This window comes from Letharia columbiana, assembly GCF_014066305.1.
Source record: "Letharia columbiana isolate WasteWater2 chromosome Unknown Sc0000003_s0, whole genome shotgun sequence".
NCBI lineage: Eukaryota > Fungi > Ascomycota > Lecanoromycetes > Lecanorales > Parmeliaceae > Letharia > Letharia columbiana.
In genome coordinates this window covers 302,850-321,211 of record NW_023501039.1, presented here as the reverse complement: position 1 = coordinate 321,211, position 18,362 = coordinate 302,850, and the positions used below count along the sequence as shown (strand labels likewise).

The 18,362-nt window shown below is 26.8% G+C and overlaps 1 protein-coding gene across 1 annotated transcript; it reads left to right on the top strand.

Annotated features, from left to right (window-relative positions):
• Window positions 1-930: 930 nt before the first annotated feature.
• HO173_001553 (uncharacterized protein) lies at window positions 931-5,352 on the top strand (the record flags this gene model as incomplete). Its single annotated transcript, XM_037303492.1, has 7 exons — window positions 931-1,535; window positions 1,601-1,826; window positions 1,882-1,941; window positions 2,005-2,298; window positions 2,349-2,601; window positions 2,655-3,929; window positions 4,085-5,352. The coding sequence occupies 7 exons, from the start codon at window positions 931-933 to the stop codon at window positions 5,350-5,352; spliced, it is 3,981 nt and encodes a 1,326-aa protein (XP_037169214.1).
• Window positions 5,353-18,362: the final 13,010 nt, after the last annotated feature.

The following is an 18,362-nucleotide window of genomic DNA, read 5'->3' as shown; positions in this document are numbered from 1 at the left end:
CCTGAAATTTGGTACTCTCGGCGGTTACTGTTCAAAGACGAGGCTGAAGGTTTACTCATTTAGTAGATTTTAGGTTCAGCCTCGGCGTACGGTATAGTATGCAGAACGCCGTACGGAGGTATGGCTCCGCATGTGACAAAATTCACGATGCAGGGGGTTCTAAAAATTTAATTCAAAGCGCTACCGATAATCCAGCACACCTCCATTCCGCACTAATGCACGCCATGCCATGCTCCCTCATACAAACAAACCTACGGCTCAATTGGCGTCAAAAGGTAACATTTTCGATACGCCCGACCAAGATTCATTAATGTGTCGATCATGCATATCTCCCTGTTCTACGAGCCTACCAATCCACAATACACCGCTTTGCCCCAAAGCCAGTTTCAGACGTAAAAAGCTTCTTGAAGTTTGGTCATTGTCTCAAATGCGTCACAGCTTGCCCATTGTCGACGTTGCTCGCAAAGCGCATATTCTCAAGTCCAAAGAATGTCGAAGAAGAGGGTTAGGCTTTCGCATTTGCGTGGCACATTCGTCAAATGTCCATTGACTTTGTAACGAGTGCTCCTACATCGACTAGTCACCGGATTGCTATCGGTCAGAAGGTTTCACTTTTACATGGCGGCTCGTTAGATTCAATTCTGGCCTCTGGACTTTACATGGATTGTGGTAGCACTTGCCTAGATGGGAGAGTCAGCGGCTGTGTACAATCCCACTTATAAAGATACGGCGAGGCTGGCGGCTGTGTCTTTTCTTAGCCTTTGTTACAAAGCTGCGAAGCTATGCCATGTTCGGCCGCACGGCGGGAAAATCTAGCTTAAATACTCCCCAGTTTCCATCTGTGCAACTCATATCTAGACTCATAGGCAATTTGCCCGCTCTGTCGCTCTGATTACTGCTTCACTGCGAAAAATGTCACTGCTCCACACAATGCCGACTTTCTCAATGCACCTCCAATATGCCTTGATCGTCGCCGTCATCATCATCAGCATTTGTTTCCTAAACTTTCTGCTTCATCCAAAACAGCACGACGAAAGCCAAGAAAAAGCGACTGACGAAAGCCAAGAAAAAGCGACTGACGAAAGCCAGGAAAAAGCGACTGACGAAAGCCAGGAAAAAGCGACTGACGAAAGCCAGGAAAAAGCGACTCCTTCCAAAATTCTTACCTGGCGTTTACTCATAAGGCCACGCGACAACAAAAAGCCTTGTGGTTTGACAGTTAAAGCTCTTAAATCTGCATTGGAAACACGCTTCGGTGTTTCAGTGACAGATTCGGACCTATCGCTACAACCGCAACTTGAAGGATACTGTGCGGTTCTTACTTTAAGAGCTCCCAAACCAATCTTTGAAGACGGGAAAGATTTTGAGTTGCAGCTTGGTCCTATTGAAAATGATCAGATATATCTCGAGTGGGTACCCATCCAGACAAACTGCATTAGCCATTCTAATCCAGACTTGTCAAGTGTTACCCCGGACAAGGAATTCGAGGGCATAACCACTCTGTATGATAAGCCAGATGGTGAAAACGCTGTTGAGTAAGCTGAGTCTTCAACACCCATTTCACTCATTTTCATCTTATATCATGTTCATACCGCTTTAGTTTAATCGTGTGTCCTGGCCTGGCAGGCCATGCTTGGGCATCTTTCACACATCAGGACAGACCCGGAGAGAACTGGTTGAGGGACTACCTTCCCATGAAGTCGCCTAATATTCGAGTGCTAGTCTACGGATATCCCATCGAGATAGCTAAAGGTGTGAGGAAGCTGTCCATTAATGATATTGCTAGAGGTTTCTTGGAGTCGGTAGTGTTCTTTCGCAGAAACTCTGTAGGCATTATCCCATGGCAGATCACGGAAGTCACGATTCGCTTACACACACTAGCCACCGAATCGCCCAATCATTTTTCTCGGTCATAGTCTAGGAGGTCTAGTGGTCAAAGAGGTAAGCTAAGTGGTCTGGCCATGCTTGTTTTCTCCAGGACATTGGCTCATGTGAATTTTTCAGGCATTAGTAATCGCCACGCATCAGGGAAGCAAAGATACCGCGAAAGCCATACTTGAGGCCTGCTATGGTCTTATTTTCTTTGGCGTGCCAAATCTTGGCCTGCGACACGACCAATTACTGGCTATGGCCGAACTCACGGGAAGCGAGAACCTGATAAGGGAAATTGTTGTTGACCGTGATTCGGAACCATCTTCGACACTCAAAGCATTGGGAAGCAACTTCTACGCTCTCTGCAGAGACCGACATTTCCACGTAGATTCGTACTATGAGCGAGACAAGAGTCCTACTGCCGAGGTAAGTAACGGAAAGCAACTTGGTGTATCTCTCTCATCACTCGGTCTTAGGAATCGAAATCGAAACCCGGAGAATGGAAGAGGACTGGTCCGAAGATGTTGATGGTTACCGAGGAATCTGCAACGAAAATCGACGGTAAAGATGATTGGAATAGGCACAGCCCACTCTTGACTGATCACTCCGGTCTCGTCAAATTTCGAGGCCCAAGTGACCCCAAGTATTCAAATCAAGTGGAGCCACGGTTCAAGGAGATGGTGGAGAAAGCACCAGCTGTAGTCCATGCACGTTTTACTGGCGTGACTGGTGCGTGAATCATTCAAAGAGCTATTAGTTGAAATCTTCTCACTTTCCATCAGAGCTTCTCAGTGACCAAAAGAAAAAGTTGATCAGCCTCACTGATATGCCGCTCGATGAAGTTCGATCCAGACGAATAATTGAGCCCTGTCCAGGCACAGGAGATTGGTTTCTTACCGGCGAAAGTTTCAAATCATGGCGAGATGCGCGAAGAAGTTCCTTGCTTTGGATTGAAGGATCTCCGGGGCAAGGCAAGTCGACATTGGCAAAGATCGCGCTCAAGCATTTAGAAAACGGGTTTCCGGGAAGAAATTGCGCTGTGATCTACTTTTTCTGTTTTCAACAGGAAGAAAAGCTCAGGCGAGCCACCGACATCCTTCGAGCGCTCATCATCCAGCTTATTGATTGCCAAGAGCTATTCCAGTGTTTACCGACTAAATACATAGAGGACGACTCCAAGTTCTCTACCGCGCCCCTTGCAAATCTTTGGGATTTGTTCCAGAAGCTTGCATCCAAATTTGGAGATCGGTGTATCTATTGCGTTATCGATGCTCTCGATGAATGTAGTAAGGACAATGAACAACGGTCCGAGCTTGTTCGCAATATCGCGGACCTGGTGTCAACGGAGCGAATGCATGTCAAGTTCCTACTAACAAGCCGACCTGGGGAGCAAGACATCAATGCAGGGTTACAGAAATTCCCTACTCTGGAATTACAAGCTCGCATAGAAGACTTGAAGGCTGTCATCAATTCAGAAGTCGAGAAGCTTCCGAGCCATTCCTTTGACGATGAGCGCAAGAAAGAAATCGAAAAGGAGTTGCTTGCACAGGCAGGGACAACATTTCTATGGGTGTCGATTGTCATCAAACAAATCACTGGCCTCAAATTCCCAAGCATGCGTGAGGTACGAAGGATCTTTGCGGAAAACCCAAAAGATTTGGATGAGCTATACGAAAAGCTCTTCTCCCGCATAGTCGCCACCGATACGCCTCAAAAAACATGCGAAAAGCTGTTGTATTGGGTAGCATATTCGGAACGACCGCTCAGTGTTGAAGAACTTGACGATGCAATAATGTGCGATCCGGAACTCGGCGAATACAAGACATTGTCAGAAAGGGACGATGATCGAAGATCAATCAACAGTCAGATGATTCGTGAACATCTCGGGACTCTTTTGAAAGTTGAAAAGACACCCTTCGTTGGTCAAGAATTCGTCTACCTCAATCATCAATCGGTGTATGATTATTTTCGGGGAATTCGAGCCAAAGCTTTCAACGGTGAAATTGATCTTTACTTTGCAAGAACTTGCATTTGGTATCTCAACGCTGAAGAGTTTGGTCAACCCGTTCCCAAACCCAAAATTCATGTCTACCATGAATGGGACTCATTTGCAGACATGGGAAGGGGGTCCTTTTTTTTGAAATTGAAAAGCCCTACCACTTTCTCCGCTATGCATGCAGCCAGTGGCACAAACATATTAAGACGACGGTAGACGCCAAATCCGAGTGGAAGCGGATCCAGAATCTATTAGATTGCGAGCAGTCATTGCTTGAGATCTGGGCCGGTGGTCTTGAGATCTGGGCCGCTGGTCTCCTATATCCCAACGTGCTAACTGGGCTCGCTGTCTATGCGGACATTCCCTGGCTTACGGAGCTGATTCTTTCTGGTGATTTCGGAGCGGCGAAGTTCGAAGAAGGTCAAATTGGCCAAATGTTCGTGAAGGCCCCAAAATCATTCCAGTGCATTTTGCGTGTCCATGGAGGGAAGATTTCTGCATCAAGCAACATGATGAATGCAGTGGCAAGGTGGTCTTCACGCATTCAGTGGACGGATATGCTGTCAGACATTGGGGCCTCAGATATCAAAATCACAGAAGCTTTGATGGTGGCTGCGGCGGAAAACTGCGATGAGAGTGTTTTACGACTATTTCTAACTGACAGAGGAAACCATATCAAAATCACAGAACGAGTTCTTATCTCTGCGGCAAGAATCCGGAATGAATGGACGATGCGACTGCTTCTGAGAGACAGGAGAAAGGAAGTCAAGATCACAGAACAAATTCTTATCTCTGCGGCATCGAACTTGGATAAAGGCGTGATGCGACTGCTTCTGACAGACAGAGGAAACGATATCAAGATCACAGAACAAGTTCTTATCTGTGCGGCAACGAACTTGGATGAAGGCGTGATGCGACTATTTCTAACTGACAGAGGAAACCATATCAAAATCACAGAACGAGTTCTTGTCTCTGCGGCATCGAACCCGAATGAAGGCGTGATGCGACTGCTTCTGACAGACAGAGGAAACGATATCAAGATCACAGAACAAGTTCTTATCTCTGCGGTAAGGAACTTGGATGAAGGCGTGATGCGACTGCTTCTGATAGACAGGAGAAACGAAGTCAAGATCACAGAACGAATTCTTTTTTATGCGGCACAGACGAGTCTATCAATGATGACAATTTTGATAGATCATAGAGGTTCAGCGATCCGGATTACTGAAACGCTTGTCAAAGCTGCGTTTGCCGATCACAGAATTTCAAATTTCCTGCTGGAAAGGCAAAGTCGATATTCTCCAGTTAGGAAAGGCCGGAGTTCAAGGTCTCTTGCCCTGGTAGACCATGGAAAGACGAAGACTACCGTAGAGAGGATGAAAAAGGAGACACTACAGGCACCGAATCTTGAGGTGGAACCCTCTCTACGATGGGGAGAAACCCCTGCGACTATAGCTCATACGAGGGTGAAGAAAAGCCTCAGCTAGGTGCAATTGTGTGGAAATGTTGGACGTGTCCGCTTTCTTATGGTCGATGAGGTTGGTGCTGGAGGAGGGGGTGGAGTTCAGCGTGGGGCAGGATTTTCTTGGGGGTGAGGTGCGGAGATTGCTTGCTTTGCTTGTCGGAATCCTCTGTCTGGGAGGCATTTGTGTATATACACTACTCTCCATCCGAATCGTTTTCAAGGTCTGTACAAGGTGTTGAAGCAGCCTCACCAGACCGCTTGCAATGTCTCGACAAGAGCGGGGAGGCAATGCATTGCATTAAATTCGTTGCCCTTGAACTAATGCTACAGTTCCTCCCAACTCTTTTTCCGGCCCCGCTCCTACGCTCAGAGGCAGTGGCTTCGTATGCTTGGTCTGGCGCTGGGGCCTGAGTAATGCCCTCGAAGAACGACAACTTGCCAGATTGATGGCCAATCACAAAAAGGTCTTCGCGTAAAGCTGTGCATGATGGATTTATTGGTCGAAAATCAGGGGGTAGCCAGAGTAATTTCTGTCCATCATGAAAAAGCCAGTCGTGGTGGACCTTCCACCTTTTCACAGGCACATTCGTTTCATTTGGGAGACCATTGGGAGAATGTTCGAGCCAAATCCGTCCTAGATCCGTATCAATGTACGACTCGTCTGTCGAAAACGCCATAGATATGTTCCATATGAAAGAACTACTATTGAGGTTGGGTTGAGCCCTCCGAAATTGAATGTAGTGTTCTGCGTCCCAAAATCGGATTTCGTCAGCTAGATATCCCATCAAACACGCATGGCGCCTGCCGTTCTGCGAAAACGCTATCGATGTTATTGGCTTGCCAAGACTGAGAGTAAGCTGTAGGTCCCATGTACTTGAAACCCGGAAATTCGTCGCCCCGATCCGGTCGCCAGAAACGAGAATCTCATCGTTGGGCGAGAATGCTAATCCGTACACGGGTGCGGAATGATCTATTGTTCCAAGTAGTCTTCCAGAAGCTAGGTGCCACACTGATATGCTTGCAAACTGACTTGGCAGGCTCCACCGGATACGGCATGGATCCTTCCGCCGAAATCGGGGAACCATTTGTTGAATCTGTGACGACGAGCGACGAGGCCGTTAGAAGAAAATCATGGAACTGGCCAGCTGTTCGACGCTTTTCGAAGGCCTTGGCGGCGAGAGACGGTCATGTCAGAAGTGATAGATAATAACGGCAGAAACCGTAACCAAAACATCATGATTTAAAGGAAGTTCGCAATGTGATAATTTGCAAGACATCAACACGACAAACACTTGAGAACGGAAACCGAGTCTTCAGGAGATTCGAAAGCAGGTAATCTGCAGCCACAACTCCGTAGACTGCCCCTAGCCCCGCGTTTTAGGGGTTTTATTAGTAGCAGCGGCATGTCTCAAAGGATGAACGAAGTACCTTACGGGCGTGCCTGCAAAGGCGCACACCGTGCTAGCTTAGTACCAGTACGATGTAAAGTAATTAGCATTATTTAATTCTATTAACGAATATCTTACTCTAACACCGTAAAAAAAAAACTATAAAAATTCTAATATCGTTCTGATATGGTTTTTATACTATTTTAATACTTTTATATTTAAATTATAAAAATATAAAATTAAAAAAATTAAATTAAAAGATTAATATTAAAAAGTAATTATAAATAAAGATCTATTAAAAAATGCTTAAAAGAATATTTTAAAATTATTAAGATATTAATATAAATAATTAATTATATAAAGTTAAATAAATAAATAAATTAAATAAAAATATATTTAATTAAATAATAAAATTTAAAATTAAGAATTTAGATAATAAGAATAAATATAATTAGTTTTAATAATATAAAAGAAATAATAAGTTTTCTAATTATTATTATTATTATAATCTTACTTCTAATCTTTATAAAACTTTTTTTAATAATTTAATAAATCTTTTAATTTTAAAATAGTAATAAAAATTTAAATTTAAATATATTATAATTATTTAAATAGTTTATAATATTCTTTATTCTCTCATGAAGACTATTATATATAAATAATTTTTTTTAATAATTAAAAGATATTATAATATTTAAAAATAAAATTTATTAATAAAATTTTATATTTTAATAATAATTCTTTATATAAAATAATAAAAAAATAAGTTTAAATAAATTTAATTTAATTTTAAAGAAGATTTCAATATATTAAATTAGATTAAAAGAGTTAATAATATTTTATATAAAAATTTAATTAATAATTATAATAATTATATTAATAAAGATTATTACGAGCGTATTTTTAATATATTTCTTAGCTCTATAGCTAGCGAGTCTTAGCGAAGATATCTTCTATTATATTATATCTTCTTTTTACTTATATAATTCGATATCTTAGTTATCTTATTTAATATATTTATATTAATATTATATCTATATTAATTCTAATATTATAACTAAAATTAACTTACTTATTTTATTTATATTAGCGAACGAATTTAAAGAAACGCGTTAATAGAGGCTTTAATAAGAAATTAAGTTAAACTATTATATTTCTAGATAAATCTATTAAATAGATAATTCGATTTTAAAGCGAATCGAACTCGATAAATAGTAATTAAGAGATAAATAAGATATTAAATTATTTATATAATTAGCGAATTGAAAGAAATAGCTAATATTATTAAAATATTATTTATAAGCTTTCTTATATATAACTTCTCTATAAGATAAAAGACTTCTCTAGACGAAGTAAATATACTCGAAAGAGTATTATTTAAAATATTTATAATCTTCTTAATATCTTAAATAATTAAAAAATAAATATATTAAATCTTCGTAAAGAAATAATCTTATCTCGAATTTTATAATAAAATTTTTTATTCTTAATATCGAATAATTTCGAAATATCTTAAAGAGATTTTATTAGTCTTTAATTAATCTAATATTTCTAATATCTATTCTTTTAAAATATTTAAACTTCTTTTTAAACTCTTCTTTCTTCTTTCTTATAATAAAATTTAATATTAAAAAAATAAATTAAATTAAGACTTTATTAGAGTAAATTAAATTTTAATAAATATTAATTTTATTAGATAATATTTCTAACGAGATAAACTCGATAGATATATCTTAGAATATCGCTAATAGTCTATAACTATAATATTAAACTAAATATTAACTCGACGAATTTATAATTATACTAAATAAGATTTATTAGAAGCGAGATAATTTCTAAAAGATTACTACTCGATATTACGTCGTTATAATAAGAAAGAATCTAACTATAAACGATTTATTTTAAATCTATAAAATAACTAAGAAGGTAAATTAATTAGTTTAAGACTTTTAGAAGAATATAACTTTTCTATAACGAAAAGTTAATAGTCTTAATATATAATCGATAAAAGATTTATAATTATTCTTAATCGAGGAGAAACGTACGCCTAGACGTTTAAAAGAGAAATTAATTAAAATCTTAGATTTACCTCTATTTATTAATAATAATAACTTTATTTAAAACGACTAGTTCTTTAAAATAAAATAGAAATTTAAAATTAATAGCGATTATTATCTTATTAAAGACTTTAAAATAGCTTATATAATCTTATAACTTAATAATAAAGCTATATAATATATTATATATAGAAGACTTCGAAATTTTATTAATCTATATTAATCTATTAATAAAATTATAAATAAATTAATTAATATTTATAAGAATTTAAATCGATATAATAATATATAGCGTAAGATAAATACTCTATAATAAAAGACTTAATTCTTTATTAACTTCTATTTAGACTTTATTCGACTAGCTATCGTTCTTAATATTAAGAAAATTCTTCTACTAGAGAATTATCTTTTAAAGAAATTAAGATTTAACTTAAGAGAGTTATAGAATATTATAAAGGATTTTATTATCTTAAAGATTATAAAGGAATATCTTTAAAAACTAAATAACTTATATTGTTACGAGCGTATCCTTAATACACTTCTTAGCCCTATGGCTAGCGGGCCTTGGCGGAGGCATCCCCTATCATATTATACCTCCTTTTCACCTATATAGTTCGATACCTTAGTTATCTTATTTAATATATCTATATTAATATTACATCTATATCGATTCTAATATATATCGTATTAGATATAAAGATATAGAATCTATAAAGACTATTATTAAGTTAACTATAATACGAATTATAATTAATATATATCTTATATCTATTACTAAGATTACGACTACTACGCCTTTAAATATTAAGATTAATTTAAAGTTAAAAGAATCTATATACTATAATTACGATAAGAAAGATTACTATCGAAGTATTTATATAATAACTACTTAGATCGAGACTATTAAAAAAGCCTTCGAGGAAATATAACTCTACGCGATAAAAATAAACGAAGAATTCGAAATTAATAACATCGACACTATAAGTAGCGATAATTCTTCTTCAAATTTAAGAAACGAATAGCCTCTTTTAAAGTTACGATAAGAGATACTTATAAAATATATCTATATTACGATTTTAATAACTTTATTAATCTTACTTATATTATAGTCTAATTAAGCTTAGCGTATTAAGATCTTTTAATCTTTCTATCTTACTATAAAGTTTATATATTTATAATAATTCTATATAGATAGTATTCTCTTTATACTATAATATAGAGTTATTATATATACTATTAAATCTTTAATATAATATTATTTATTTTTCTTTTAAAGTAATAGCGATTTATTTATTAGTTATATTAAATATATAGCTAAAAAGAAAGTATATTATTAAAAAGTTAATAGCTATAATTAAAGAAGCTTACTACTCGAAAGATTATTTAAAAAAAAGTTTTTTATTTATATAAAGATTAATCTAGCTAGATTAAATAAAAATCTAAAGAAAATAAATATTTTAATATATTAAAAGAAATAAACCTTAGATTAAATCTTCTTTATACTCTTACTAATTTAATATTAATTATAAACTCCTTAATCTTAAATTTAGATAATATTTAAAGTTAAATTATTATAAGTAAGTTATAGATATATTATTATTTAGAAGAATTTAAGAATTTCGATAAGAAGGTTTTAAATATTAGTAGAGCTAAATCGTTTATATAATATAAGAAAAAGTATTCTATTATTAGAAGATATATTATTAAACTTAATTTAAATTATATCGAAGTGTAATTTATAAATATTATCGAAAAAAAGTTAATTATAATTTTTATCTTTATTATTAACTCGTAAGATTTTATAAAAAGTATTATCGAAACTTCTAATACTTAGTATAATAGATTAAAGATATTAATAAAAAGCTTTCGAATTATTAATTATAATATTAAAATACTTTAATAATAAAATAAAGAATTTAATTATAATATCGCTTAAGCTAAGATAAAGATATTAATAATTATTATCTAGCTAAGTAATAATAATAACTAATTATTTTATAAGCGAGAAATTAATAATAGACTTCGAGATTTACGTAATAGATATCGTATTAATATTATGAAACTTATTAAAGAAAATAAGAAATTTAAATAAGACTTAAGATATAAAGAGTAATAGTTAAAGAAGTAATAATCTCTTATATTAATTAATTTAAAAAACTTTAATAAGAAAGATATAGAGATTATATCTTATTAATTAAATATTCTTATTAATAATATCTATTAAAATTTATATTATATTTCTATTACGAATCGCATAGAGAATATAAAATTAAATAAATAATATTTCGATATCTCGAATTTTTATAATATTAATAATTAAGATAAGTAGAATAGCTAATATTAATATCTTAAAGCGAAATTTAAATAAAGTATTATAATCTTTTTTATTAAACTTAATTATATATAAAATTATTATAAATTTATTATATATAATATTATTAAAATAAAAGTAAATAAAGATATCTTAGACTTATATTAAATTATCTAAAAAATAATTAATAAATTAGATAATATATTTAAAATATATAATAAGATTATTAAATTAAATATTAAGATATTTAATTTTAAATTTAATATAAGAGTAATAGATAAGAAGAAATTATTTAAGAATTTCTATATATAATTCTCTATAGCTATTACTTTCTTAGAATTTATTAATATTTATAAAATATTTAATTTAAAATAATTAATCTCTATATATTTAAAATATTAAATTTTAAAATAATCTTTTAATACTTTTTAAGAATTAGTTATTTTTCTATAAGTATTAGATATAAATTTTTAAGCTATTAATAACGCGTTAAACTTAAAAAATAAAAAAGAGATTAATAAAATTAATAATAATTATAAAAATTTTATTCTCTCGAATAATTAGCGTAATTTTTTCTCTACTAAAAGAAATAATAGTATTACTATTAAAAATTCTTATATATAAAAATATAAGTATTTTAAGCTATTAATAAATAGAATTCGAAAAAAAAAAAAAATTAAAAATTAAAAATTAGATACTATTTTAGCGATAATAATATCTTATATAAAAATATAGATTTATTAATAAAAAAATAGATTAATATAATTCTAAAAGTCGTTAATATAAAAAAGAATACTTTTATTAAATTATTATAAAAATTAAAAAATTAAACGTCTTTAATTAAGTCGCTATTAGAAATTTAAAAGTTTTATATATAAGAATTAAAGAGTTAGAAATAGAAAGAATACTCGCTTTCGTCTTTCTATTCGCGTATATTATTACTATTAAAATCTCTTTATAAAATAAATATTAATTAAACTTTTATAAAAAAAAATATTATATTAATAAAATAGATTAAAATTAATTTTCTTTTAAATATCGAAGCTTTAATATTAAGCTTTATAAATATATCTTTTATTAAAATAAATAAGCTATTTAAAATAATATTAATATAATTCTATAAATTATAACTAGTTAATAATAATTTTATCTTAGAAGATTATATAGAAGAACTTTAATACTTAATTATCTTGTTAGAATAATTTAATATTATTTTAAAGATATTATAGCTAGAATATTATAATCTTTATATATTCTTTAAATTCAAAATTATTATATTTAATTTAGATTATTATATATTTAATTAATTATTATATAATAAATCTATTACTATTTAGAGTAATAATAAATTTTTAAAAAAGAATTTAAATTATATAGTAAAGACTATATTTAAGAAAAAGAATATAATAAAGATCTTTATTTATATCTTTATTAAGATAATTAAGAAATTAAAGAATTAAATTATTATTATATAATTCTAAAACTTTAAATAATTTTTTAACTTTATTAATAAGAAAGCGAAGTTTACTACTAATATCGCTATTATTATAATAGAAGATTATAAGAAATTCTTTTATAATTTAAAAAAGAAATCTTTAATTATAAAATAATTATAAAAATAAATTTTTATAATATATTATAAATAACTAGATATTTAGAATCTAATTAAAATTAATAAACTTTTCTCTTATTACTTTATTAATTATAAAATATATTTTAAAAAAAGTTATTTTATTATTAAAAAGAGTTTATAAACTTTTTAGAGATTAGATATTAATTATAAAAAAATATATTAATAAAATATTAAAAAAGATTATATTAGATTAAATATTTCTCTTTATATAATATTTATTTTAATTATAAAGAAATTTAATAAAAGATTTAGATTATATATAAATTATAAAGCTTTTAATATATTTACTATTTTTAATTAAAATACTTCTTTATTAATTAAAAAGACTTTCGCTAAATTATATATAGCGAGAATATATAATAAATTTAATATTATAATTACTTTTAATGAAATTAAAATAAAAAAGAGTTATAAAAGATAATTATATTTTTTATTCGATATAGCTTATTTAAATATATAATAATATCTTTTAAATTATATAATATCTCTTATTACTTTTTAAATATTTATTAATAATATCTTATATAAATATCTAAATATATTTTATATTATTTATTTAAATAATATTTTTATTTATAATAAAATTAAAAACGAGTATATTTAATATATAAAAAGATATTAAAGAAATTTTAATAAGCTAATCTCTATCTTAATATTAATAAATATAATTTTTATATTATTAAAATTAAATATCTAGAATTAATTATTATAATAAAAAAAGTAAAAATAAATATAAAGAAAATTAAGATTATTACTTAATAAAAGAAATTTAGATATATTAAAGATATATAAATATTTCTAAAATTCGCTAATTTCTATTAAAAGTTTATTATAAGATATTCTAAAATTAATAGATTTTTAATAGATTTTATTTATATTTAATAGAAGAAAGACTTTGTTTATTTATAGACTTAAAAATATTCTAAATAATTCACTTTTAAAATACTTAAAAAAGCTTTTATTACTATTTCTATATTTATTTATTTTAATTTAAATAAAAAGATTTAATTAAAAATAAACGCGTTTAATTTTATAATTATTATTATTTTATTATAAAAAGATAAAAATAAAATATTTAAATTTATAATATTTCTTTTTAAAAAGATATCTTCTATAAAATATAATTATATATTACGATTTTAATAACTTTACTTATATTATAGTTTAATTAAACTTAGCGTATTAAGATCTTTCGATCTTTCTATCTTACTATAAAATTTATACTTATAATAATTCTATATAGATAGTATTCTCTTTATACTATAATATAGAGTTATTATATATATTATTAAGTCTTTAATATAATACTATCTATCTTTCTTTTAAAGCGATAGCGATTTATTTATTAATTATATTAAATATATAGTTAAGAAGAAAATATATTATTAAGAAGTTAATAGCTATAGCTAAAGAAGCTTATTACTTAAAAGATTATTTAAAAAAAAATCTTTTATTTATATAAAGTTTAATTTAATTAGATTAAATATAAATTTAAAGAAAATAGATATCTTTAATATATTAAAAGAAATAAATTTTAAATTAAATCTTCTTTATACTCTTACTAATTTAATATTAACTATAAACTTCTTAACTCTAAATTTAAATAATATTTAAAATTAAATTATAAATATATTATTATTTAGAAGAACTTAAGAACTCTAATAAGAAAATCTTAAATATCTCTAGAGTTAGATTATTTATATAATATAAAGAAAGCGTTTTATCTTTAGAAGATATATTATTAAATCTAATTTAAGTTATATCGAAGTATAATTTATAAATATTATCGAAAAAGAGTTAATTATAATTTTTATCTTTATTATTAATTTGTAAAATTTTATAAAAAGCGCTATTAAAACTTCTAATACTTAATATAATAGATTAAAGATATTAATAGAAAGCTTTCGAACTATTAGTCGTAATATTAAGATACTTTAATAATAAAATAAAGAATTTAATTATAATATCGTTTAAACTAAGATAAAGATATTAATAATTATTATTTAGCTAAATAATAATAATAGTTAATTATTTTATAAGCGAGAAATTAATAATAGACTTCGAGGTTTACGTAATAAATATCGTATTAATACTATAAAACTTACTAAAGAAAATAAGAAATTTAAGTAAGATTTAAGATATAAAGAGTAATAGTTAAAGAAGTAATAATCTCTTATATTAGCTAATTTAGAAAACTTTAATAAAAAAGATATAGAGATTATATTTTATTAGTCGAGTATTCTTATTAATAGCCTCTATTAAAACTTATATTATATTTTTATTATAAATCGTATAAAGAATATAGAATTAAATAAATAATATTTTAATATTTTAAATTTTTATAATATTAATAATTAAGATAAGTAAAATAGTTAGCGTTAATATCTTAAAGCGAAGTTTAAATAAAGTATTATAATCTTTTTTATTAAATTTAAGAAAATTGATTATATATAAAATTATTATAAGTTTATTATATATAACGTTATTAAAATAAGAGTAAATAAAAATATCTTAAATTTATATTAAATCGCTTAAGAAATAATTAACGAATTAGATAATATATTTAAAATATATAATAAGATTACTAAATCGAATATTAAGATATTTAATTTTAAATTTAATATAAAAGTAATAGATAAAAAGAAATTATTTAAGAATTTCTATATATAATTCTTTATAGCTATCGCTCTCTTAGAATTTACTAATATCTATAAAATATCTAATTTAAAATAATTAATCTCTATCTATCTAAGATATCGAATTTTAGAATAGTCTTTTAATACTTTTTAAGAATTAATTATTTTTCTATAAGTATTAGATATAAATCTTTAGATTATTAATAATATATTAAGTCTAAGAAGTAAAAAAGAGATTGATAAAATTAATAAGAATTTTATTCTCTTAAATAATTAGCGTAATTCTTTCTTTATTAAAAGAAATAATAATATTACTATCGAAAATTTCTATATATAAGAATATAAATATCTTAAGCTATTAATAAATAGAATTTAAAAAAAAGATAGATATTTTAAATATTTAAAAACTAAATATTATTTTAGTAATAATAATACTCTATATAAGAATATAGATCTATTAATAAAAGAATAAATTAATATAATTCTAAAAGCCGTTAGCGTTAAGAAGAATATTTTCGTTGAATTATTATAAGAATCGAAAAATTAAACGTTTTTAATTAAATTATCGCTAAAGATCTAGAAGTTTTATATATAAAAATTAAAGAGTTAGAAATAGAAAAAACTCTCGCTTTTATCTCTCTATCCGCGTATATTATTACTATCGAAACCTCTTTATAAAATAAATATTAATTAGACTTTTATAAGAAAACTATTATATTAATAGAATAGATTAAGATTAATTATCTCTTAAATATTAAAACTTTAATATTAAGCTTTATAAATATATCTTTTATTAAAATAAATAAGTTATTTAAAGTAATATTAATATAACTCTATAGATTATAATTAATTAATAATAACTCTATCTCTATTTCTAATATTATATATATAATCTTAATAAAATTTATCTTAAAAGATTATATAGAAAAACTTTAATACTTAATTATCTTATTAGAATAATTTAATATTATTTTAGAAATACTATAGCTAGAATAATATAACCTTTATATATTTTTTAAATTTAGAATTATTATACTTAATTTAGATTATTATATATTTAATTATTTATTATATAATAAATCTATTATTATCTAGAGTAATAATAAGTTTTTAAAAAAAAATTTAAATTATATAGTAAAGACTATATTTAAAGAAAAGAATATAATAAAGATCTTCGCTTATATTTTTATTAAGATAATTAAAAAATTAGAGAATTAAGTTATTATTATATAGCTTTAAAACTTTAAATAATTTTTTAATTTTATTAATAAGAAAGCGAAGTTTATTATTAACGTCGTCGCTATTATAATAAAAAATTATAAGAAATTCTTTTATAAACTAAGAAAGAAATCTTTAATTATAAAATAGTTATAAGAATAAATTTTTATAATATATTATAAATAGCTAGATATTTAAAATTCTATTAAAACTAATAAACTTCTCTTTTATCGCTTTATTAATTATAAAATATATCTTAAAAAAGAAGCTATTCTACTATTAAAAAAGACTTATAAACTCTTTAGAGATTAGATATTAATTATAAAGAAATATATTAATAAGATATTAGAAAAAGACTATATTAGATTAAGTACTTCTTTTTATATAATATTTATTAGGAATACTATATAAGAAGTATACATATACTTCTAAAAAGGAGTTTCACGAAGAAGAGAAAGATATTTCTTAGTTCTAATTATAATTAAATAATTAATTAAGCTATAAACGTTCTTAAAAAAGAAAAAAAAAGCGATATACTAAATTACGCTAATAAGATTTCTTAAAGAAAGGAAAAAAAGCGATATATTAAGTTCTTACGCTATATCGAGAATATAATAATTACCCTTCCTCGTGAAAAGCTATATCGTTCTTAGGCTTTTTCTTATCTAATAAAAATTTAGACGTAAAAGTGTAAAAAAAAGATATACGAGTTTTAAAGGAAGGTATATACTTTTCTTAAGAGATATAAAAATATCGCGATAAAGAAAAATATATACTTTTCTTAATAAATATAAAAATATACGAGTTTTACTTCGCTATATCGAATTTAAGATAGATACTAGAAAGTAATAAAAGGGAAAGCGTAGAAGTATCCGATATAAAGATATCTCGATAAGATCTACATTCTTTATCTTATAAAGATATATAATCTAAACTAGATCGAGAAGATATAAAGCGTCTTCTTTAATTAAGCGCTTTTTTAATTATAGAATTAGAAATAAAAAGTTCTTTTTTTTACTCTTTAAACTCTACGAAAGACTTTCTATTATTATCATAAATAAATATTAAAGTTATTAGATCTAGATATTTCTTAGCGAAGGTCTTTTACGCTTTATTTAAGATATCGAGAATTTTATTTAATAATAATTTATTAATACTTTAATAATCTTTAATACTTTTTATATTAACCTTTCTATCTTTAATTTACTTATTATCTTAATTTAGAAATAGTAAAAGTTTTATAACGTCTCTAATAAGTTTTATCGCGCTCTTATATTAAGCTAAGAATAGAGTAATTATTTTATAAATTATTTTTATTATTATCGATAGTACTATTAGCTTTCTATATATTCTTAAAAGAATATTCTTTAATAAATTAATCTTCTTCTTTATATATATATAATTATTATAAATATCTACTTTCTTAATTTCTAACTTTAAATTTAAATTTTTAAAGATAAATAATAGATAAATCGATTTCTTCTTAGTTATTATTTTATCTTTAACTTTAGATTTTTTAGCCTTTAACTTCTTAACGATCTTTCTTAAGAATTTAACTTTAATTATAATATTTTCTCTTTTAAATCTTATCTTATAAATTAAAACTTTATTATTCTTAAATCGTTTTATATTAATATCTAACGACGATATTATTTATTTCTTAATCTTTAATAAAGTATTCTTAATCTTCTTTAAAGAATCTATCTTCTTTATAGCGATTTTTTTAACTTTATCGAAATTATATTTAAAATTCTAAATAAAATAAAGATATTTTTAATAAAGATTATAG